This window comes from Ailuropoda melanoleuca, chromosome 10 (genome assembly GCF_002007445.2).
Source record: "Ailuropoda melanoleuca isolate Jingjing chromosome 10, ASM200744v2, whole genome shotgun sequence".
Lineage (NCBI taxonomy): Eukaryota > Metazoa > Chordata > Mammalia > Carnivora > Ursidae > Ailuropoda > Ailuropoda melanoleuca.
In genome coordinates this window covers 108,596,466-108,622,509 of record NC_048227.1, presented here as the reverse complement: position 1 = coordinate 108,622,509, position 26,044 = coordinate 108,596,466, and the positions used below count along the sequence as shown (strand labels likewise).

The following is a 26,044-nucleotide window of genomic DNA, read 5'->3' as shown; positions in this document are numbered from 1 at the left end:
AAACTGTTATAATCACTAGAAGAAAAAACAAAAGTCTTTCCATCAAATTATATGTTTTAAAGTTTCTTATCCTGTCTGTGATTGAATAACTTGGATTTAACTCAACAATTCAGGTATTAAAAAAGCTCTTATAAACATTAGAATTTAAACGTCCAATTTATGTTAACATGTCTCTCTTTAACTGCTATATTTATAGACATCTAATATTGCAGATAAGCAGTTATTTTCAATTTACTATCTATACAACAAACTGGATGAACCTTACCAATTGTTTCATCAATTTAACAAATCTGGTAAAAAGAAGGAATTTAAAATCTCACCAAAAAAATTTTAAAAAGTATCAATGATAACTTAAGGCCCTCCACCATTCAAAAAGATTTTTCCTTGACTAAAATCAGCATTTTAAACATACCTATTAAAACAACTTAGATTTTTATGACTATACCAATTAAATGAAGCATCGCTTATACCCACACTGTATATGTGAAAAACAAAGACCGAAAACAGAAGAACCATCTTTTTCCATCACTGCTGTAATATCAACAAAGTAGTACATACCTATAATTCCAATAACAGCTTTGGTAAAATCTTTGCTCACAGGATAAAATCAAGTCTAACATACAATGAACCATCAGATGTCTATTTCACACTGTACTAATCTACTATATTTACTTATCAACTATACACACACACACACACTTAATTTTGCACATCCTAAAAGAATTATCCTAATTGCTCTTTCCTCTCACACATTTGATTTATTTACTCATTCAAATATTAATGGGCTAAGAACTATGATACACTCCTCTCGATCACCGTATGGATAAACAGAGGCACTCTTTACGATACTAGTTTACCATTTAGAGTATCTTAATCTAGAATACACCACCAAAAACAAGTACAGACACAGAAAGTAGACTTATTATTACCTCTAAAAAAATTCACATAGCTGACAAAAATCTTGATAATAACCAAAATGCAGGATAAAAACAAGGGAAAAACCCGAGATTCCCATATCAATCTACAAATTGAATTACTGTGATAAATGATATTAAAAACTTATAACACACAGCGCCCTCTACTGGAAGATGGAAAATTAAAAACTACATCAGCTGCCTGTCACCAGTCACCTGCCTCAGTTACCAGATCTGAGGGAGAACAGTTAGGACGGCTTCATCAGAAACCTGAATAGCACCAAAGGATGGACACTCCCAGTTCCACTGCTGCTCTCTGAGAGTACGTGATCCGGCACTCACGAGCTCCCTCCCGACTGCCGTCTGTATGTGTTTAGAACCTGCTGGACAAGCCCTCCAGCCACATCACGCTGCAGCGGAAACTCATCAGCACTTGGGACTCACCACCCGTTGTTTCAGTGTGTGAGGCACTGACATCACTTTTCAACATTTAAACAATGTCAAAAGTCACAAGGAAGTAGGATTCTAATTAAGGTAAGATGTACATAAAAATCGTTAAGAAAAGGAAATAACAAAAGGCAGAAGTTCTCTGTTCAAAAACACTAGGCAAGAATAATGGCAGGAGAAACAGATATTCACCCCTAGGCATCTCAGCGGAACATAAGACGCACTAACATGGCATACAATAAATCCTAAAAACTCCACCTGAAGTCATGTTTGGCTTTGTGTGTTTAAACATGTAAGGGTTTTGTATATGGATGGGTGAAATGATTAGACTGTCTAAATATAAAAATTATCAAATATTAACATCCTAGAAAAACATCCTTTCTCCATGTTTTACAGAATAGCACATTTAAAACAGAAATATTTTTAACTCAAAGTGCCTCCCTTTTCACCCGGACAGACGACACCATGGCCCAGGGGTAAGGGGTACCACTGCTCACGAAGCTTTCTCTTCAGTTCAGTAACATGAAAAGAAAATAACATTCTAAAAATGTGAGCCAAACCTCAGAAGATCCAATAATCTTTACCCCAAGCCCTTTCTAGGAATACCTCCCCTTCTTTCATAGTAAGAAAAGACCTACTTCCTACCTGTTTTCTTGCCTGCGGTAATCCTGCTGCTGTTCTACTCTCATCATTGGCTTCACCATCCCGCGCTCCGCCGTGCTGGAGGCAGACAACACCCTGTCGCTGTCCAGCCTCGTGGTGCTCTAAGCCAGGGGAAGACAAAGAGCATTTAGAAACGCCATGCAAACCAATCAGGCTTACACTTACTGTTGCAGGGGGAGATGGGATGCAAGGCCGCCAGGCGGGGGGAGGCAGGAGAGGGATGCGGGGGACGCGGCAATGCTGAGGATGCCACGTCCACATAGGCATGCCCCAAAACACACTGTCACTGAAAGAGCAATAAAACACACAGCCACTTTCCTTTTCAAAGAGCTAGACGTGGGCTTCAAAACACAGTCAGGCAAAAGTGGTTCTTCACACAGTACAGTAACAACAGCAACTACCCCAAAAAGTTCTCTTAGTTCGGGAGAGCTGAGAGAATATGCACAACATGGAAAGTCAGGGTCTTTGTTTTACTTATGAAGAAAGGATTTAAAATGCTGCTCATCACAGCTCAATACCCAATGAAGAGCTGAGTACAGAAACTGGTTTATTCTCTGCCCTTAAATAACAGAAAAAAACACATTTATAGCAGCCTAGTACAGTACATTTAAGCCCTTCCAAGCAGGGCACATCCCTAACCAACCCATGGCAGACAAAACAGATAAGCAACCTATATTAGGAAGAAAATAATCAGAGCAGAATAAAATTATCCAAGAAATTCATTGTAGCAAAAATTTTATGTCAAATTTCTCATTATATTGGTTTATTGTAGAAATTGAGTTTGATAATAGAAATCATTCTCATCGTACCAACCAGAGTGTTAACTTCGGGCTGTATTTATCTTTATGGCTTTTCTTATTTTCCATAAGATAATGCAAAAAATATATTTGTAAAAAATACTTTGTAAAGCATTTGTAAAAATACTCTTTATAAAAAATACTTTTTCATATGTTGTAAACATGGCTGCGTAACATTTTGTTGTCTATTCACCAAAGTTCATTGAACTAATCCTTGATTACACTGTTTAAAATGTTCATCAGGACAGGGTGCCCTGACAACCAGGCTTATAAATATATACATTCACACACAGTAATTACTTCCATAAAATATATTTTATAGAAATAAAAATGCTTGGTCAATGGATGGCAACAGACTACAAAAAACTGATGTAAATAAATAATAAAGCCATAATAAATAATTAAAGGTATGTTTATAAGCTAACATATTACAAAATAATTTTAGCCTGTTTTCAAATGAAATGCTTACAAAATGATAGCCAAAGGCCATAGGACAGAAAGGTGTGTTTGTGTGTGTGCGCGCGTGTGTGTCTGCACATGTGCACGGGTATTTAATTACTTGAAAGTGTATAAATGAACACATCTGCAACATAAAGAGCTCAGAAAAGGATCTATCAAAATGTTTCTAATAGCCAACTATAAATTACAGGTGAAAGGTTTTCATTTCTGCACATTTTTCCCTTAATTTACCAAGGTTTCTGTTTTAACTACACACTTTTATAAGAAACTGAACTTTTTTAAAAAGATCTAATTTATTTATTGTAGAGAGAGAGCATGAGAGAGAGCACAAGCACATGTGGAGGGGAGGGGCAGAGGGAGGTGGAGAGAAAGAACCCTCAAAACAACACCCTGCTGAGCTCAGAGCCTGACGTGGGGCTCAATCCCATGACCCCGAGATCATGACCTGAGATGAGAGTCAGACACCCAACTGACCAAGCCACCCAGGCACCCCTAAGAAACTCAACTTTTTATGAAGATAGTTACATTTGGTTCCAAGAGTATTTGCTCACAGTCGCTCAACAGCTCTTTACTGCAGCTCTTCAATGCCCCGAGCGGTTTCTGAGCACAAGCAGCGCAGCAATGAACACGTCAAGTGAGATCCCTACTTGCACAGAGCTCACATTCCACAGACGGCACACGAGACAAGGATCAGATGGCAGTATAGGCTCGTACAAAGAATTTAAAGTAAGGTGTAATTATGCCAGGATGCTCAAGGAAGATTTCTTCAAGGAGGTGATGTGTAAACTGAGTTCTCATTAGGAAGGAGCTAGCTGCAAGAGAACCAGTGGGAAGAACATTCTAGGAAGAGCAAACATGCCGAGCGTTCAGATGGAAAAGAGGTGTGGCTGGCACAGGCTAAGCCGAAAGGGAAGGCGGGCCAGGTCAGAAGGAGCTGTGAGAGCCAGAGGGAAAAGTGTGGGGTATTTGGGATGAGAGGCTGTGAAAAGCAGGGCAGTAACAGAATCGAATTCATATTTTCAGAACACCGGCCTGGCCACTGGGAGAAGAGGGAGAAGCCCGGGGCAGTAGAGGAAAGGCAGCCATATCAGAAGCCATGCCGATTTCCTGCCGTGTGACACCTGGAGCCTCTGCCCGACCACTCACGGCAGCGATGGAGAAAGACGGGCACTTGTGGACTATTTCAGACAAAGAGCAGATGGAACTTGCCAACAATTGAACGTAGAGGTCGAGGGAAGGGCAGGAACCCAGCATAACCAGTGATGGAGTTCTGTGGGGACAATGTTATGGATGAGGATATCATTTACTGAAATGGGGAAGGATCAGGGAAAGAAAGGAGGATATCTGAGAAAGAAAATCTAGTTCTGTTTTAGCTACGTTAAACTTGAAATACATCTTAGACATCACCACAGCTGTATCATGCGAGCCTTTGGAGTCTGCAGAGGTCAGGGCCAAAGATACAGTCAAGAATAATTACTGTGTAGATGTACTGTAACTCCCCTGCTGCATAAGGTCACCTGGGAACACGTACACACAGGAGAGAAGCGGCCCTACAGGTCTGAAACCAACGTGAGCGGCCAAGTGGGGGAAGACGTGGAGGAGGAACCACCAACGGGTGAGGAGGAGCACGGAGGCGGGAGAAATCGGGAGGGCGATACCCTGAGGCTGAAGTACGGAAGTGCCCCGCGTGAGTGGTGCTGACCCGCCTCAGGCCGACGGAGGGGAACGAGTACTGGACTGGGCAAGCCGGACGTCAGCAGAGCCCGTGACACAGTCCCCATGAAGGGGCAGGAGCCAAATGGGAGCGACGGGAAGAAGACGGAATGACAGGAAGTGGAGCAGAGATTATTTCCTCCTCAAGAAATCATGCAACGAAGAGAAGAAGGAAACTGGGGCAACAGCTGGAGGGCTCAGGACGCTCAGGACGGGTGTTTAAGAACGGGAGGTGCTACAGCATGTTGGGGCTGCTGCTGCACCCTGGCCCCGGCCAGTCGCACCTGGAACAGCCCCCACCCCCCCACCTAGAGCAGCCCCCGCACCATGGCCCCGGCCAGCTGCACCGGGAGCAGCTCCCCCCTCCCCCTGCACCTAGAGCAGCCCCTTCCCTGAATCTGCGCTGAGCCTGTGTTTGGCTTTAACCAATGGAAGGTGAGGGAATCAAAGCTGGGCACCAGCCCTGGCCCAAGCCTAAGAAAGCCTGTTAATTCCATGATTCTGTGAGACAACAAAACATCTGGCTGCCCTCAGGGAGAGATAAGCAAGAGGTCCCAGGGAGAGAACCTGAGATGACAGGGAGGTCTGGCCAGGCCCCCAACCAACCCACCAGAAGCTGAATGCTGCAACACGAGTCACCACCAGCAAGACGAGCAAACAGCCCCAGCGAATCCAAACCACACTGTACAATTGTCAGTAAATAAAATGGTACTGTTTTATTTTAGTCCAAGTTGTGGGGTGGTTTAGTTACTGAGCGATAGATAACCAAAATGAGGCCACAAATTGCCTGATCACGCAAGATACGGATAACTGTGGAAGCAAAGTGCCAGAGAAGGTAAGCTGGCAGACGGATGAGAGTAAGGCCCGTTATCTTTGGAGGTCACCTGGCCGAAAAGGGCTGCTTAGACAGAGGATGAGCCTAGGATACACTGCTTGGAGGAAAAAGCACAATTCCCCGGCCCCAGGCCTGTTACGTATCACTGCGGAGACAGCACGACAGATTAGGACAACCCTCAGAGACCACCGTGAAGTCTGTCTTTGCAGTAGTCCTACCAGTACACTACCAATAACTCGTCCACGGTGCCCTATGATGCCGCACAAACACAGTCCTATCAGGTCATGTAAACCACCTACCTTGCTTGTTGGCAGTGCTGTTCCACTATGAACATCTCCTCCTAAATCAAAAGTTGTCTCTTGAACAATTCTTTCAGGATAAAAAAAAAGAAATACATAGAATTAATAACTCTCAAATGATAAGACATTGTTTTTCTCAATAATACAAAATAAATGACTAAATATCCCAATTCAAAGAGCCTTAAGAAATTGTTTTATTTTCAGCATATAAAGTTACAGAATAAAAAAGCTGTTAAAACTTTATAAACTTTTTGGGGCGCCTGGGTGGCTCAGCTGTTAAGCGTCTGCCTTCGGCTCAGGTCCTGATCCACGGTCCTGGGATCGAGTCCCATGTCAGGCTCCCTGATCAGCAGGCAGCCTGCTTTCCCCTCTCCCTCTGCTCTACTCTCTAACTAATAAATAAAATCTTTAAAAAACGACTTGATGAACTTTTCTTTCTGCGATATACTAACACTCTCAGGGTATCTTTTAAGACACTTGCTGACACAGAGAAGGCAACCATGCTCAAGGAGGGTAAGGCACAGGAGCGAAACTGCCATCCTCCAGAAGTCAATATGATGATTTTTTTAAAAGCTCACGGATACCACCACTTAGGCTGTAATAAAGAAACGGCGACCTTTTGTATAATGTTAGTAATCAGATCAAGAGTTACTCTACTTTAAATAATTTTTCAGAATATCTAAAAATACCAAACTTTTAAAACCATCATTACGAAAAATTCAGAATAAACAAAACCTCATTTTGAAGAGTCAATAACCTGAAGCAAGCTATGGTTCTTTGGCACAAATAAGGGTAAAAACAATCCATTAATCCCAGCCCAAGAGAGAGGCCCAGAAAAGGGAAAAAAAGAACCCTAAAAACACCTGGAAACCAACAGGATGGGTTAGTGCTTAAACTCCCTGGGCTTCTGCCCAAGGTAATCAGAGAGAATGACAATGCCTGTTGTTATCTGAGAGCCAACAGTCTGGTTTCGCAGCACTGCGGTGACTTTAAACGTGTACTTAAGCCTCATCTACAGGATGAACCCGCAGTGACGCACGAGTTGAAAACAAGTTTTCAAATTCAATCCGCTACAGACTCGTCCTCTACCTCCTCACTATGAAAACAAAATCATCTTGGAAACACAACAGTATCACACTCTTTACAACAGTAAACGAAGAAAGTAAAAGCTTGTACTAAAAGCTGAATACTTTGTCACCTACTCTCTGTCACCGAGATATTCACAAGACACAGAAACTGTTCTCCTGGTTTCTAATGGTTTGAATGGGAAATGCAGGTATTTTGGGTCTGATAATGAAAACCCAAGTACAGCAGTTCACCTCCCTCTGTCGTCCATCAAAGCTACACATACACCGTACCTATTCTGAACTCCGCGTTATCGATGCACAGAAATACAGCCAAAGCCGCCTTGACTCCACTTGTAATTACCGTCCTAAAATAACAAATTTACTCAACACCATGCAAGGCTCTTTATTTTTTCCCCCAAAGCTAACAAGACTTTAAAGTTTAACATGGACCTGTTTGTACTACATTCTGAATATGCAAATGATTACAAAGTGACTTTATTCATGACTTTAATGACATTATCTAAGTATGACCACTGAGGGTAAGAACCATGTCTGGGCCACCTCAGCCCAGAGCACAATGACATGTGACACAGGTGTTCCACAAATGCAGGCTGGATGAATACATATGTGGAGAGGTGAATGAATGCATCAAATGCATCAACAGAAGTCCCACCCTGACCATCAACGTCAAATTGTGCTACCTTGCTAGGCCACCATTCACTAAGGCTTTGAAGACACAAACTCTGAAATCTGCAATTAAGAACACATGCATCATGTATCCCTCAAGGAACTAAAAAAGAACAACAGCAAAGCCCGAAGTTACTAGAGGGAAGGAAGTAAATAAAATAAAATCAGAAATTAAAAGAGAAGACTTTACAACTGGTACCCAGAAACAAAATAACATTAACAGTCTATTAGAAACAACTATATGCCAACAAACTGGACAACCTAGAAAAAATGGATGAATTCCTAGAAACATACAAACTACCAAGACTGAACCATGATGAGACAGAGAATCTGAACAGACGGTTACTAGCAAGGAGATCGAATCATTAATCAAAACCACCCAACAAACAAAAGTCCAGGCCAGATGGCTTTATTGGTGAATTCCACCAAATGTTCAAAGAATGAATACCAATCCTTCTCAAACTCTCCAAACACTAGAAGAGGAGGGACCTCTTTCAAACTAATTTTATGAGACCAGCATTACCTGATGCTAAAACCAGACAAGGGAACAAGAAAAGAGAATTATAGGCCAATATCCCTGATGAACAGACACAAAAATCTTCAACAAAATATTAGCAAACTGAATTCAACATTACATTAAGGGGATCACACACCAAGATCAAGAGGGATTTAGTCCAGGGATACAAGGATGGTTCAAAACCTACACATCGGTCAATGTGTTCCACCATATTAACAAAATAAAGGATAAAGGTCATGTGATCAACTCAACAGATGCAAAAAAAAAGCATTTGATAAAATTTAATATCTGCTTACGATAAGAACTCTTAACAAAGCAGATATAAAGGGAATGTACCTCAATTATAATAAAGGCCATACATGACATGGCCACAGCCACATCATACTCAATGATGAAGACCTGAAGGCTTTTCCTCTAAGATCAAGAACAAGACAAGGATGCCCACTCTCACCCCTTTTATTCCACACAGTATTAGAAGTCCTAGCCAGAGCAATTAGGCAAGACAAAGAAAAATGAGGCATCCAAATTGGAAAGGCAGAAATAAATTTGTTACTATTTGCAGATTATGGAATGTTATTCAGCCATAAGAAAGAAGGGAAGTTTGCCATTTGCACAACATGGATGGACCTGGAGGGCACTGTGCTCGGGGAAATAAGCCAGACAGAGAAAGACAAATACTGTATTACCTCACTTACACGTGAAATCTAAAAAAAATAAAACAAAACAAATAAAATCAAAGCTCACAGACACAGAGAACAGATCAGTAGTTGCCAAAGGCAGGGGGTGCCAGGTGGGTAAAGTGGGTCAAAAACTTCCAGTTATAAATATAAGCCATGGAGATGTGATATATGACATGGAAACTAGTTACTAATACTGTACTGCATATCTGAAAGTTGCCAAGAGAGTTAATCTTATAAGTTCTCATCACAAGAAACAAAAAAAGTACCCATGTATGGCTATGGATGGTAACTAGACTTACTGTGGTGATCACTTAGCAATATATACAAATAATGAATCATTATGCTTTGCACCTGAAACTAACACATGTCAATTATACCTCAATAAAAAAAAAAACATACAATCTGTAAAAAAAAAAGGGTTATCTACCATTTGTATAACAGTTTGACGATAGAACAAAATTACTGTTTATTAAAAAAAAAGAAAGTTCTTTCTAATTAATGGATGTACATGTAAGTACTGGTATATTCGACCACTGAACAGTCTTCACGAGGTTTGTAGAGAAAAGATGTAATAATAAACATAAAATTTCATAGCACATTCCCATCAAAGAAACCTAAGCCATGTTCTTAGTATGATTCTGCTCTTGGCCAGAGAGAAGATGAGAACAGACACCGGCAGGCCTCCAAAGCAGAAGCCATTACGGCAAAACAACTGGGGAGGGACCTTATATACAGAAAACCAGAAAACCTTGCCGAGCAAAACTTGAGGGTTGTGGTGAAGGGACAAGGACAGTCTTATCACTACAACAGCAACTCATAACATCAAAATAAGTATGATCTAAAACTCAGGAATGAAGCATGATTGGGAAAAACCGCAGGTACCACTGAAAAACAATGTGCAACAAGCCAGAAGAAACCATTCCCCATGATGATTTCTTTGGCCAAACATCCTACAGGTCAGCGGCAAGTAAGACTGAGCCTGTCATCCCATTTGGTGCTGAAAGAAAGATGCAGGCCTGAAGAAGAGCGGAGGGTTAGAATGGAAACCATGTGAACAGGACCGTCGGCTGAAGCAAACGGGCCAAAGAGAGGTCACAACGAGGGGCAGGAAATGCGGACGTGGCTCATAAGTAAATACAACCTTAAAAAAGGAATATAAAACCACCGGTCCTCCCAGACACAAAACGGAAGGATGAGTTTAGATATACAACCCATTTAAAGCTGGAAGACTCGTCAGACAGAAATGGGCTTTCTTGAGAGTCAGGGCCCACGCTGGTTTTCCTTGGGAACCGAGGGACAGGTCCTTGGCCAAAACGTGGAGCTGGAGGTGAGTGGCTGGGAACAGAAGGTCTCAATCAGCCCATGACATTTCCCACGTCCCAGGTGCCTAGGGGAACATGTGTGATGATCCACAAAGTGTCATCTTGGAGAAAGACATTAAGTCTTACTTGTGCTAGCTGCCTTTTATCCTTTTTCTGGACCAGGATTCAAAATGGACACCAAACGAACTGATAACCTGCCAGGAATGATCTCAGTAGAGTTTACAATGCCGAGAAACTGGCAAACAACCAACACGAAGAAACTAACAATTCGCACCTGCCCCAGAGTACCAGCTCTGGAAGGCTAACCAAAGGCAGGTCACAGAACAAAACTATGGGACAGGCAGCAGCGAGAAGACCACCCACATGCAGTGTATGCACGCGGTGCTCTTGGGAGAGAGCTGCTGCGTATTCAGTGGACTTTCTGGCTGCCTTCAACAGCCTGTGGGAAGGACCGCGGCAGCAACTGTCCCAAGACCCATGCCCTAACAGCCTGAAAGATGGATGACAAAGGATTTAAACAGCGTAGTCTTTTAAAAAATTACCATTACCAAAAAGGAAGTCTTACTGCCTCCCCCAGTCAAAAGTTTAATTAGACGATCAGTAAGGATTTTTTTTTTTGGTGATAGGCCCACATTGCAAGTCCTCAGAAAGGCACTAGGTGGAGCTAAAATATTTTTAATTCCTTAAAGAGCTTGTATGTAGTGTGTTTCATTATTACTAACAGAAAAAAACACCCCAACAAAAATTTCAGTTACGTGGGATCATTACATAAAACACCACAGTTCTTCATAAAAGAATAAATTACTGGCTAAAAAAACAAAATTTAAAACTAATTTAAAACCAGCCACAACTTCCAATTTTACAATAAAGTCAAGACCCCTTTCTTCTTTCCTCTGCAAACAACCCAAATCGGCAAGAACAACAAACCACACTTTGAATTTTTAAAAATAAAGCCACCTGTAATGTATGCCTAATTCAGATTCCTTTACACATAAATCAGAGCACTCTAAACTCTTAAAGCTGATGGAAAGGAATTACCCAGGCTTATGTCTGGGACCCTTGGCTGTCAGGCCTCCATCCACAGATCTCTTTGCCAGAGCGTGGTCCTGGCTGGGGTCCACAAACTTGAACACGTGTGATGCCCCGAACTGCACTTTCATTCCACTTTGCAGCATGGTTGTCTCTGAGATGCGCTGTCCTTCCACATAAGTCTCAGCATCCATGCTTCTTGGCGTGACAGTGACAACCCCATCCATGTTTGTGAGGTCACAGTGATGGGGCTGAATTCCTGATCCAAACAGCTAAAATAAAATCAAAGAAACTTTCATCATAAAGGACATGGTATTTAAAAACAGAATTTTGGGGGCATCTGGGTGGCTCAGTTGGTTAAGTGGCTGACTCGATCTCAGCTCAGGTCTTGATCTCAAAGTCATGAGTTCAAGCCCCCATGAAGGGCTAAACAAAAACAAAAAACCCAGCATTTTAAAACCATGAGTTCCTCTTTTATGATAAATATAATAAAACAAACTAGATTTTTGGTGTTTTTTAAGTGGATCCCCCCCACAGTATGTATAAAAATAAACAAACAGTGTCAAAATAGTGTCAAAATAATTGAACACATTACGTTTAGCATCGAGTAACTTGCTTTAAGACACACTGTAAATCTGAATTGAAAAGCACATGGTCATCTTAAACATTTATTAGATAATTAAGAATAAATCTGTAGGACTACAAATTCTATTTATGTTTCACTGTTGTGCCGAAGGAAGGGATGTCAGAACTGAAAATGACACTAAATAACCTGACCCCTCATTTGCAACAGGGAAATGACAGCATGGGGAAGGGCAGTCTGCCAGAGGTCAGCTGAGTTCCATCAGGTAAGAACTCTGGCCTTGCTCACTTAAAGAACGCGCTCTGCTGTTTGCACTAAGCCCCTGAGAACTACATTCGGTTAGCATCGTAACTACCGTTCAGGGAACGCCCACACCTCCAGGCATCAGACCCAGCAGCGGGCTACCTCCCCCAATCCTGAAAAAGAGCCATGCAGTCATCACCACCTTCTGGAGAAAAGCCAAGAGTCTCAGAGGAACTCCACGACCAGGTCAGACTCCACAGGTCAAGAGTGGACATAATTTCACAGTCTGCTCTGTTCGTGCTGAGGCAAAGGAAAGTGACCCAGAGGATGCAGTTACTTATGTTAAAAGTAAAGTCCTTCCTGTCTGTCCATTCCTACCGGGCAGCAGGTGCTGAACCGTGTACCCCTTCCCACCCAAACGTGAGAGCCACAGAAGGCGCGAGAGCCGCGGCACGTCTGCACACCTGGATGGAGTTCTCATCGAACTTTTCTGTCCCAACCTCAGTGACGCTCAACTGAAGGCGGTAAAGCTTGGGCTTATCTCTGGAGTCAGAGCCGTCTGTGGAAAGAAGAACAAAGCTTCATCTGCCAAGTCTGATGTTCTTGTGTTATTTGAAACAAGCAAACAAACAAAAGGTTATCTTAGAAATGACATAACAGTTCTCAATTCTCAGGGTTTCGTTTCAAAGAACTCTCCAAATTTAAATCATGCAATTTAACTAACTGGATATAGACATTTTAAATTAAGACACAGACACATCAGCTTCTATTTAACCTAATTTAAGGTGCTAACATCATCATCCATAACCTACATTTTCTTATCACATAAAAGAAATTTCTCCACCACGCAGCCCTGGACTTTTGTTAATGATTCTGAAGAGCAATTCTATGAGGCGGACGTACGGACCTTCCCTTCAGAGCAGACTGTTCCCCCAGCAACCCGCCACCTGCGCAGCACACGGCACCACACGGACTGACGGGGTGCGGCGGAGTCACTGATGGAGGTTTTCAGTGCACAACCTCACAGCTCATCCAGACCTTTGGACCCAAATTTCTGCGGATGAGGCCAACACAAGCCTTCTGAATAATCTCCCCAAGTGATTCCAGTGCCCATTCCTGACTGTAAGTTCCAGTAAGAACTACCATTAAAAGTGCTTAGCTTTGTGGAGTGGCATGTGTCGGGGTGGGGGCGGAAAGGTACACAGGATTTTTTTGTTTTTGTGTCATTTTATACCTCTGTGAACGGCTGAAATCTTTAACTTCCCCGTGCATGAACTTCTAAGATGGGGACGGCGTGGGGAGGAGAAGGAAGAACAACGAGCGCCAGGACATCCGTTCATTTATACCCAAATGCTGATTCATTTCTCACCTACTATATTCAACCTAACACAGGGTGTCAGTCAGAGATCTGTTCTCATTTCAGAGCTGTTAACATACAAGGAAACATGCCTCACAGAATTAATGTATCCTGACACAATCTCCAGCTGTGAGAGCCAACCTAGTGTGGGTATGCAAAGTCCTAAAGGGCCACGCAGAGTCTCCCTGACCTACTTCATTGTATTAATAACTAGCTGATTCAACTTATTAAGTTGCCAGTTAAAATCTCTCGTCACTGGGACCAGGAATTAGGCTGTGAGAGCTTCAGAAGTTAAACACTGGGAGTGTGCGTGGATTTTTGACAGCTAAAATCTCTTAGCCGTGGTGTGGTCTGAACTCTCACAGACAAAACACATTGTGAATATAAAAATTCTGTTAGAATTGTTAACTGTAGACTACACAAAATAACATTCTAATCACACTTCCCACTTCTGAAATATTTCCGAAACCTGTCAATCAGGATGCAAGCAACCTGTATTTGAGAGCCACAATGTCTAATACGCATGAAAAAACTGGCTTATCGTCCAAATGCTTCACAGCTACAGTATCCTCATTGTGTGGGGTGGCAACAGAAGCATTCGTGCTTTTTAAAGTTTCATTTTCAACTCCAACTCCATGTCCTGATCCAAAATGAGGCATCAGGACCCTTAGGGATGTTGACTATTTTGCTTGCTTTAACCATAAGTGGTCCTAATAAATAATCCCAGTCAGGAAGCACTGAGTTCTTCCCATCCTGCACAGCACCACGGACTATGTTATCTTCATACCACTAACCCTAGCCCATGATTATTTCCATTTACTTGCCCACCCCACGCCATCTCTGAGCTCCTTGGCAGCTAGATTAAAAAAAAAAAAAAAAATCTCTTGATCCTGGTGCTCAGTACAGTATCTGGTCCACAGTACCCATTCAACAAAGATTTAATTTATTAACAGTGAGTAATTAGTAGCTAAAAATGAAGAAAAGAAAGCAGTACCGTTACACAGAAAATTACACACATGAATTACAAAGAAAGCAAAAGAAGCAAATAAATGATGAACAATCATTTCAAAACAAAGTTAAAATTAAAAGAATATGAAAAATATGTGTTTAGGGGTGAAAGAAAAAATTCACATTAATACTCGTCTGCATTTTGAGTGCTTCTGAAAGGTATCTTGTGACTAATAAATGGGTATTATGTACTTTTCTATATCAACAGATTTACAAGTATAAAGAAAAAGGGGGAAGTACAAACTTCCCCTCCAGTCCTTCTTTCTCCCCACATCACTACACTGGAAACCTCCCCATACATGGGCGAGAAGCAAGTTGCTTACCAGTCCCTCTTTTCTTACCCTTCACAGCAACAGAAAATACAGATAAAGCCTTTATGGACAGGTTCTGAATAACCCTAATGGTGGCCACAGAATTTACTAGATACAATGGTGTTTGGTTTGAGTCGGGAGTAAGGGGAGACACAGGCTGGTAATCTTCAAATAACTAACATCTTTCTTTTTGGAATATCTCACTCCCTTCTCACGGGCATTAATGAACAAAGAAAAGTGTTGCCTAAAACAATACCTTGTGTTTTCTGCCCTTCCTCAACTGAACAAGAGCACCTGAGCACCCTTCCTCCCCACAGATGAAAAATCTGGAGCACCTTTAAAAGCAGAGACAGAGCTAAGCAGCCCTCCCACATACAATAGTGCCTCTACCAGAGGGTTTTTGGGTTTTTTCTTTATGTCATAATGTAGAATTAAAAATATATAAAATATTCATGTGGTTTGAAATTTAAAAGGCACAGGAAGTATGCAATGAAAAGCACTCTTTCTTTCCTGCCTTAATTCCCCACCCAGAGGCAAATCTTTAAAATTTGTTTTATGCATATATAGTTAAGCAACTCAATACACGTTTTTCTTTCTTTTTTTTTTTTTTTTTGCACCAACATTAGAATACTCTTTAGGGTTGACAAATGAAATACATGGCATCTAGTCAAATGGGCAATCGTTGGGGCCCACTTACACAAAAAACTGGTTTTCTATCTAAAATTGCTAATGTCTCTGGGTGTCGTGAATTTTATTTGCCAACTCTGGTACCCCTAAATTACTATTCACATTGTTCTGTATCTTGTTTTTCTGCTTTTTTTTTTTTTAATTTGAGCTATAACCGGAAATTTTCTTTAGTATTCTAAATATTAAGGGGAAATAGACCATTATGAACATAGCATAAGGACATTTTTTAAAGAACACTTTTCTTTTTTTACAACAATTCTATGCCTCCAACTCTGCTTCTGCCTTTGCTTGCTCCCCTGGTGAACCCCGGATGAAGTCAGTGTGTGGTGCTAAGTGTCATTTCGCCATGCCACTTAGGGGAGGAACTCGTTCATTTAAAGAGCGCTGAGCGTTTCCCGTGTCCCAGGCATGGCGAGAAACTGAACACACATTCACATCCCCCACAGAGTTCATATTTTGGTGAATGAAATAACAGTTAAGAAACTATCATATTTCTGAAGCTTACTGAAGCACAGAGCTTAGAGCATAGTTTTACTAACTATTCAGAAAAACAAATTAGCTCTCTTCAAATACAGCTGGAGAACTAAAAGCACTTTGGTCAAAGTTTTGATGAGTTTATTCTATGCATTTTTTATACACACCAGGTAAAAAAAGGAAACGCCATTTTCTCTCTAGTTTCCATTACTTCGCAGTATGAAATTAACAAACACATGAAAACATTAAAGAATCCTTTTCAGGAATAAAGAAACAATAAAAACAGGTCTTAGACTCCATGCATATATGAGTATCAAAATAGGTGATAAATATCACTTGTTTATAAATTTGTTTAAAAAGAACAAAAACCAAAACTCCAAGTTCAGTTAATATCCAATGAAAGTCTGTACCATTAGTTTGGAGATAATTCAACAAACAAATACAAGATGCTAAAAGGTGGGTAAACTTTATACAGTATGGGAAAGCATCTGTTACATTCAACATGTAAAAAAATAACACTGACAACATAAAAACAGATAAAGTATTTCCATAAAACTAAAAACTAGCTGTACTACTAAAGATGACAAAGACAGAGATACACAAGTTTGAGAAACATGTTCTAAGTAAAAAGTACATCTTTGCTAACAAGAAGAAACAAATTTCAACCAGGAAAACAAGGAGAATCCTAAGCAACACCCTAAAACCTGGTCATAATGTAATACACTAGTTCCCTACAAAAAAGATGGTAAATATGAGTGAACGCCAAGTATATGGTTGAGTCTTCCCCTCACCCTCCAAATACTGTCAGACACACGCCACTGGTCGGGATACCTCTTCCCCACCGGCATTTACAGCCCGAATGTGTAACCGAGGAGTGCCTCCCACCCGCCTCTGGGTCCTGGGATCCTGGGTGCATTCTTACCCACCACCCTCACTCTTTCCCCCACCCCACCCCTTCCTCCCCCAGCTTCTCCCCTCTTCCTAACCTTTTTTTGGAGGGAGAATGGGAAGGATAGGAACACAGCTCCTGTCCTTCTTCAGTCCAATTTCTCACTCTAGACTTAGCCTGAATAAAGGAACTGGACATTTCTGTAAAATCCACTTCTGTGAAATGAAGCAAATGCTGTATATGGAATGCTTACTAGACAAGTACAAGGTGACAGTACATTGAATTGCTTAGAATAAAGTTGTTTGTATCAATTAAAAAACTAATACATGAAATGTCTGGCCAGTTAACATTATTTTGCCTACGAGGTTCTGTTAGTGCTCTAGTTAAAAAAGTAGTATGAAGCATAGCATTACCTTCGTAAGTGTGATAGTTGTAGTAGGCAAAGTGATTCCTTCTCCCTGGGATTAGAAACACATGCACGGGACCCAGGTGAAGGCAGCATCGGCAGGACAGAGGCCATGCAGAACACGCGGAAGAGGGAAGGAGGAGAGAGACAGGAGAGGGTGAGCTGCAGTGGGACACCTTTCAAAGGATGAAAAGCACGTTTCACCCATAGCTTTCGGAGCTGTGAGGACAAGACAACAGCACTCCAGGCAGTGTGTGTGTTAGAAACCAATGCACACTGTTAAGGAAAACACCAAGACAACAGGTGAGTTACCAAGCAGCAGGAGAACAACAGTTAGTTAATCATATCAAAGACTACCACCCAACTCGGCTGATTTCCTTCTGTTAAAAGAACACATTCAAATCCAAACCGAAGAATAAAATGACTTTTTACTCCCCACCTCTCCAAAAGACAGTAAAGACAGTATAAGCATATACCCACATCTCAAAAACCTCCCATCTACAACTCCTGCACCTCGGCCCAACCTTGAGGATACTTGCTAGGTTGGTAATACGTCCAGTGGAAGGACAGCACTTATCTGCTCGTGACAAATCAACATTTACCAGTATTACTTTCTTATAAGTGAAGAAATCAATTTCATTCAGCATGCTGACTGTGCTCAACAAATAATAATGAAAACTGAAAAAGGCAGCATGACCTAGTAAACAGAACACGGCTTTAGTGTGAGAAAGACCCCAGCCCGGCCTCCAGGCCCACCACCAACTGCTCACCCCGGAGCCAGGGGGAGCCGAGGTGAAGGGCAGACACCTGCAGAACCACAAGCAGGGCTATCGGCAGGCAGCTCAAAGTACTCGGGAGGGACGTCAGGTGCAGGCAGTCCCTGGGACTCAGCACACACTGTGCTGCACGGGAGTCACGTGAAGGCAGGAACGGCCCTCTTCAGTTTTGTCCTCACTGCTTTCCCTGAAGCGGCTGCCCAGTGAATGCTGGGTAAGGGCAGCAGACTGCCACGAAGGGAGGAGCGTGTCAGGAGCATTAACCCGGTATTTGGTGAAAAGTACTGGAGAATTAACTTTTATCTACGGCCTATTATCTTCCTGTGCCTACAAAAACGTCTAGATATTTTTTTAGCTGGGAAACTAAAAATATGAAATAAGCAGTCAAAACAGCAATTCTCGTTAGAATGGAAGCTGCCAGGGTCAGCGGGTTTAATCTGTTTTGTCAATGCTCCATCTCGAGGGCCCAGGACGGGGAGGGTCTGACACATAATAAGCATCGGTAAGTACTTGTCAGATAGATGAAGGGATGAATCCTCACCGTCTCTACGGCCCACCCAAACACCTTCCCTTATTCATTCGAGAATTATTCTATGTCAGCTGCTATTTATCAATTCTCTCTAGACTAACATTCCCAAATCCTCAAAAATTTAGCTTTAGAGAAAACAATCATTAGTTTCTACATGTAATGCAAAAATTTAAAAAGCAGACCCAATGCCCAAAGATCCTAGAAACAGGTTAAGTTCCAACACAAACGGCTGGCCCTCAGTTGCTGTTACTGCCACAGATGACCAGCGCACAGCAATACTGGGACAGGTCTCCAAACCACTGAGAAAGTTTAAATGAATTTTTCAGCCGGAGAACCGAGGGACAAAGCAACACTAACATACCCCTCACAAACAGCTAACCAATTTAAAAAACTCCTCAAACATAATTAAGTATAAAAACTGCTACAGCATATTGTCACTGATGATAAATTACAGAACATCAGTCAAACCAATACCATTCTTCCTGTATAAACAGGTCCTACGTGTGCCATAAGACTGTAGTACCACACGTACCTCATCTACTCATTAGCTATAATCTCGTAAACAAAAATAAATGCTCATGAATCAAAGAAGAAAAAGACATAATTCCTGTCCAAGCAACCACAGGCGATCTATCTACATAGCCATTTTGGCTTCCAGCTTTTTCTGTACTTACTAATTGAGCTTTATGTAAAAGCAGTTCTGGGGGCGCCTGGGTGGCTCAGTCAGTTGGCCATTTCACTCATGACTGCGGCTCAGGTCACGATCTCAGGGTCCCGGGATCGAGCCCCATATCAGGCTCCATGCTCAGTGGGAGTCTGCTTTGGATTCTCTCCCTCCGCCCCTCGCCCCCACTCTCTCTTTCTCTCATCAACCCCCAAAATAAATAAATAAATCTTTAAAAAATAAAAAATAAAAGCAGTTCTAGGTGGGAGAGCTCAATGCTCTGTTCTTCACAGCATTTCATAATACAGGTTACATACTACTATTTAAACCAAATGAACAAAAATGATGTCGCTTAGCTGAATGATAAAATGTCACATACATAGATATATACGTCACATCCACACGCTACCCTGGGCTATGTGCATAAACACTTCTGTAGGAATGTCAACGTGTTTCTCTACCTCATGGCCAACTTAGAACAACAGCTTTATCTTAATTAAGAGAGCTCTAAAAAGAAATATTTAGAGGCCAAACATGAAAATCAACTTGGTCAATTATTATTTTAAAACCAAACAGATACCCTTTCTCTTACAGATGGATTTCTTAGATGTATTGCTAAATTTAAAGATACTGTTTTCAGACAGCGTTCGTACATTAAACAATAGTTTGGTAAATACACACACACTTCCTTCTACTAAATTTGCCCTAAGAGTACATTTCAGTTTGTCATTTTTAGGTTAAGTATTTCATAAGGTTATTTTAGAAAAAAAAATTTAAAAGTAGATCATTTAAAAACTTCTCCTTAAACTCTCCATATTCACTACTTTAAATTTTGTTTTTCAATATTCATTTTTGTCCATGTGGACTCTATTTTTATGCATAAATATACATATCCTGTGACCTTAAGGTTCTGGGTTTTTTTTAATGTCATCTTATAAGAATAACTTCTTAAAAAATAAATGGTCTAAAAAAGGTTGTCAGCCAACAGAAAGGATACTTAAATAAAATTCATTGAAAGTATAAACATTTGAAGCTAAAATAATGTAAACTGAAAGTATTTCTCACCTGGGCTCAGCTCTACTAGATAGGGCAGCTTTTCGGGCGGAAGTGCGGAGCCATAGCCCGACCCCTCTGCTCTCTCCTTGCCCTTCACCAGCTTCCCATCGATGTGTTTCTTAGTTTTCTTTGGGATATAGTCTGGTGGTCTCCTCTTCAACTGAAAGACTAAAACCCCTAGAACAGTACACATTGTCAATCATCAAGCAGACTCAAATCACAGCATATGTGGCCAAATGACTCACTGTCAACTCTTCTCAGATTTACCAAGAAAATATAATTTAACATCTCCCAAGGAGTGACTGAGCGAAGGCTTACCCAATTTATACTTTTACTCAGCAGAAGAAATAATAGTCACTTGTGTTTTGAAAAATTCTACTAGCAATTTCCAAAGATTATTTTAAATTAATAACTACCCAAGCACATTACATGCTTGAAAACAACATACATCAGTTTAAGAACAAATGAATGTTCATATTGGTAAATAACCCTATGATCAATAAATACATTCACACACGCACACCACATGCATACACAAATATATATATATAAACATATTTTTACTTGATCTGATTTTTATTTAATTCAATTGAATTAACTCAGAATTCAAAGCAATTTGACTTTATAATATGATTTAACTTCTAAACTGTCTAGAAAGAGGTAGACTAAGCAAGTGTACTTTAATTTAAACTATCAGTCTACATTACTGATAGGATGAACGGGCAATCAATTTGTATGTCTTCATTACGCAAAGGCCTCTGCTCAAGGACAGCCGGCTTACAGTGTGAAGCTGAAAGCAAGAAAACTGGATTTCCTCAAAAACATAGCTTTCAACCTTCACTGCTCTGAAATAATGAGGGGAAACTGTCTGAACAGTGAAAAGTCTAGATTTCTCATTTGAAATGACTAAACTCCTGGACAATCTCTAAGGCTGCAGGTCACTGTCCCTGTCATAAGTGCCCCACGTGGAGAGGACCCCACTGCTGACAGAGAACGGTGCTCTTGCACTTGCCAACACAGTGCTGGACTCCTGCCCCGTTCCCTCCAGACAAGGTTCTCCTCCTACACCAGGACAGCCTATTCCAAGTCTACACCCCAAACTCACCCAAGTTGAGTGTGGCCCTCAGGACAAGGGTACCATACAGGAAGCCTCCGGTGAGTCTAGGAAGAAGCTACAAAACTATACAGCGAACAGCCACCAAAAAAAAAAAAAAAAAAAAAAATACTGCCACACACGCTCCCCTCCATCCTCACAGTTAAACAAATCAGACAGAAATTTAATGTATCATATAAGTAATTCTTTAACAAATAAAATCACCCTTTACCTTTGTCACTTGGCCATTCCCTGAAGATCTGTAAAGGACACTCATCATCATCAAGGATAATTTCTTTAGCACCTTTTTCGTCAGAATGCTGGGCTCCAGGAGGAAGCATAACCTGAAAGGGAAAAATAACTGACTGTGTTATCCCTAAAAAGTAAATTACCAGGATTTACAAACCAGAATTTACTATAAATAAAAGTCACGGTAGAATTAAACTGATCAAACACTACAAACAATTCTCCAACTATCAATGAAAGTGAAGGACAACAGCTTCCAATGACAAGCTCAGCCAGGTGATTGGGCTGTTTTTATCTACCTGCCTCTCTGGTCCCCAAAAAGAACTAGTGGAGTAATTTTTTTTTGTTTTTTAACAAACTCTTATAGGGAAGGGTGGTATGTAATGGTCAAATTTAAGTAATTTCTTAAGGAAAGATCACTGCACTACTGCTCAGTCTCTGGTCCCTAACCCACCTTCACATCAACAAATAATTGTTTTTATAACTAACATAATATAATAAAAAATATTATTATAATAAAAAAATTAAAAATAGTTTCATCTAATGTGAGATCTCTCAGGAGAACCTAACAACAAAACAGCACAGCATTCTTCTTCCTGGAGATAATCTGTCTTTATGATTAAATTTTAATCAGATCACTTAGCTATACCACAGGACTATTCATTCAACAAATGTTTTTAAGCATCTGTTTTAAAGGACTGCATTCATGACACTCTTAAAAATCAAAATGCTGTATTAATTTTTATGTTTTTATGGAAGCCAAACAGTTTTCTTAATCATTTGAGAAAGACCTCAGTAATACAGATGAAAAGTCTCGGTGACAGTAGCCCAATGATCTCATGCACCTGCTGGATTTTTGCCCCTCCTTCATTCTAATTTAGTATTTCGTTTGTTTCGTTTTACTTTTTTTTTTTTGATGTAAAGTTCCACGATTCATTACTTGTGTATAACACCCAGTGCACCATGCAATACGTGCCCTCCTTACTACCCATCACCAGTCTATCCCATTCCCCCACCCCCCTCCCCTCTGAAGTCTTCAGTTTGTTTCTCATAGTCCATAGTCTCTCATGGTTCATTCCCCTTTCTGTTTACCCCCCTTCCTTCTCCTACTAATCTTCCTGCTATTCCTTATGTTCCATAAATGAGTGAAATCATATGATAATTGTCTTTCTCTGCTTGACTTATTTCGCTTAGCATAATCTCCTCCAGTCCCGTCCATGTTGCAGCAAATGTTGAGAATTCGTACCCCAAAGATACAGACGTAGTGAAGAGAAGGGCCCTATGCACCCCAATGTTCATAGCAGCATTGTCCACAATAGCGAAATCGTGGAAGGAGCCGAGACGCCCTTCAACAGATGACTGGATTAAGAAGCTGTGGTCCATATATACAATGGTATTACTCAGCCATCATTCTAATTCAGTATTAACGCAAACCAACACACAACTATAGAAAACAGGTGAAGCAGCCAAGCCGCTGGCATCTGAACATTGTTTCCAACCTACGGGACCGCAATAACGTATCTCCATAACCCTTACCATCCAAATACACCCTCACAGCCACACACCGAATGGGGTAGAGTCTTCTACAGAACCCTGTAACTTCTGTCTACACTGCTTCAAACTACCTGAAAAAGACAAATGTATTACAACACACTGTCTTGCTAAAGTAATTAATCTTTCCTTATACTGTTTTGAATTAAATCCAGTATCTTGGGCTTAGAACACACATAGTTCAGAACCTGACTTCACTCCTCTCGTGTCCCGATCTTTGTCACGCACCCTGGTAGATCCCAGCCACACCCAACTACTCAGAGCTCTCAGATTAGGCCAGGAGTTCCACGTGTCACCATCTCTTGAGCCTAAAAGGCTCAATTCCCAGCGTCCATGTCTAACTCAACCACAGCTCCTCCAGGAAGCCTTCCCTGACCACCACTCCCATTCCAGTGCTCCTTGTTTCGTATTTCTCACTCCTGGCTTCTCTGTCTCCATTTAGTGTAAGTTCTTTTAGAAACAGCTCTTGCTTGTTGTATCCCAACAGAGTATCTAAAAAGTAAGAGGAACTTAAATATTTACTGAATAATTAAATGGCTAAAATAACGAATGAATGAATATGGAAGTGCTACCTATACATAATTGGTAAGACGGCAAACCAAGAGAACAAAGAATACCTAATTCAAGACTAAAACAATAACGAAGTCCTGCTCCTGATCTGCACTCCTGGAAGCCTGAGAAGTAGAATCTGTAAGGACATAAGAGAACAGAAAAAACCCAAAGCAGGAGACCTCAAAAGAAAACACCAAATGACCTCAAAAAGGCCTGCCACTACACGCCCAAAGTAGGTTTTTGTAACTTCATGACCCCGATTAAGGTACCCTTTCATGTTGGAATTTCATCAGTAAAAGTACAGCAGAAATTAATGAAAGGGAAAAAAATGATAGTTCATTACCACATAATGTATCAAATGCAACTTTACGTGGAATTAAGTATTATTTAATAGATTTACATGCACTTACACAAAAACATTCCCTTGGCAAACACCTGAGCAATCCCAAGTCTCGGGCGCAAGGCTAGGCTCTGGTAACGAAGTTCCTGCCCCTGGGTGCTCACAGACCAGCAGGGGAGCAGCTGGAAGAGGGCCAGGTCTCTGTTCAGCACGGCAGACCCTAGGCACACTACTGATTGATTTTATTCTGACCTGGCACACTTTCTACAGCCATTACTAACCCAAAGCATAAGGAACATGTATCCAAATCCATCCTTCTCCATGGGCCCAATAACTCCGGAGGCATTAGCGTACTTCCCGGATACACAGTAATGCTCGCTATGTATTCCTCCTGAATAGAAAAGCAACAATCTCACCAAACCCAGCATTACTACAACAGGGGAGGAAAATGCACCAGAATGTCCTGCATCTGAAGTATTTCCACTTCAGAGGGAATGCATCATTACCTTGATTACCTACTCTCCCCTCACCCCACAAACCCCTCCACTCCCCAAAGTAGGGTAGAATTTCAGTTCAGGACACTGTTTCTTTATCTATGAACCCTATTCTCCAGAAATCCAGAATAAAACGTATCCTTTATTTCTGGAAGCATCACTGTCCCTTCTAATTTATCAATATCATTTCTTACACTCTCCTAGTGAGACCAAAGGAAATGAAAGAGCATATCAAAAAACAACACTTGTGATCACCTGTCTTTCCCCACCTCACAAAGAAATGAGCTTTGGGTTTTGTTTTGGTTCTTTCTGGTTTTTTTTTTTTTGGTTCCAAATAATACAGGTTCACTGTAAAAAACTGCAATATAGAAAAGCATAAGGAAGTAAGAAAAAAACCCCACTGTGAGATAACTGTTTTTACAATTGCTCATTCAGTAATGATCTTTATGCATCGATCCATCTCGTTTAAAAGGGCTCTCATCTGAATCACACGTATATTTCCGTCTTCTTTTCCTCCTCCCTCCCTTCATGCAGGTAACTGGTAAGCTGCTGTGTAGTTTTCCTAGGTGTCTTTCTCCACGGTCATGTATGCACACACACAGAGTTGTGTTGTTCCATTTTATAAAACGCATGTATCCCCAAGTCAACTCGTGTAGATTTAATTCATGATGTCTCGTAGCAACAGGTATCCAATGGCACAAGCATTCCTTTAGCGATGGGTGTTTCATTTGTTGCTTATTTATTGCTATAAGACACAGAACTGAAGAGAGATCCTCAGAGAAGCACACTCAGGAATTTACCGGCCATCTGTTTTAGACAGTAGAACTAACATTTATCAGCTCACTAGAAACACTATTTTCAATCTCAAACACCCTCTCCACTGTGCAGTGGGTGCTATGTACGGTGACTGCACAGACAGACACCTTCCAGACTCTCTCTCCTTCTTCATCACCCTTGCGATGACCTCCTGTGCTAGATCCTGTTCGGGGAGCCTGAACTATCCCACTTTTTGGCCCACTCCATCATTTTGCTGGAGGATGGCCTCCCTGAGAAAGGCTGAGTGGCTGGTAAACTTTGCCCTGAATGTTTTGAAATGTCTTTGTTCCATTCATCTAGCACTCGACAGTTTGGATTGGAAATCATTTCACTCTGAATTAGAAAGCACTGTGTCATGTCATGTATTCCAGACTCCATGGTTATGCTGAAATGACTGGCACCAATCTTGCCCCCCGGCTCTTTATATGTGACTGGAATCTTTTTCTTCAGAATCATTATTCTTTTTTCTCTAGTTTTCTATAATTTCAAAATAATACACCTTGGTTTGGCTCTTTTTTGAAGTAACTGTACCATTATCCG

General features: G+C 41.1%; 1 protein-coding gene across 16 annotated transcripts in view; it reads right to left on the bottom strand.

Annotated features, from left to right (window-relative positions):
• The window catches only part of AFDN (afadin, adherens junction formation factor), a 98,070-nt gene that overhangs the window by 55,894 nt on the left and 16,132 nt on the right, over positions 1-26,044 (bottom strand). For 12 of the 16 annotated variants that reach the window (XM_019799120.2, XM_034669459.1, XM_034669463.1 and 9 more), the window contains exons 6-12: positions 21,738-21,849; positions 20,422-20,589; positions 17,395-17,439; positions 12,720-12,814; positions 11,439-11,701; positions 6,128-6,197; positions 2,007-2,125 (exon numbers count right to left, since the gene is read on the bottom strand). In XM_019799120.2, the coding sequence (XP_019654679.2) occupies positions 2,007-2,125; positions 6,128-6,197; positions 11,439-11,701; positions 12,720-12,814; positions 17,395-17,439; positions 20,422-20,589; positions 21,738-21,849 (872 nt within the window). The remainder of the gene's footprint in view (positions 1-2,006; positions 2,126-6,127; positions 6,198-11,438; positions 11,702-12,719; positions 12,815-17,394; positions 17,440-20,421; positions 20,590-21,737; positions 21,850-26,044) is intronic. The other 4 variants (XM_034669465.1, XM_034669467.1, XM_034669466.1 and 1 more) reach the window with 1 other exon arrangement.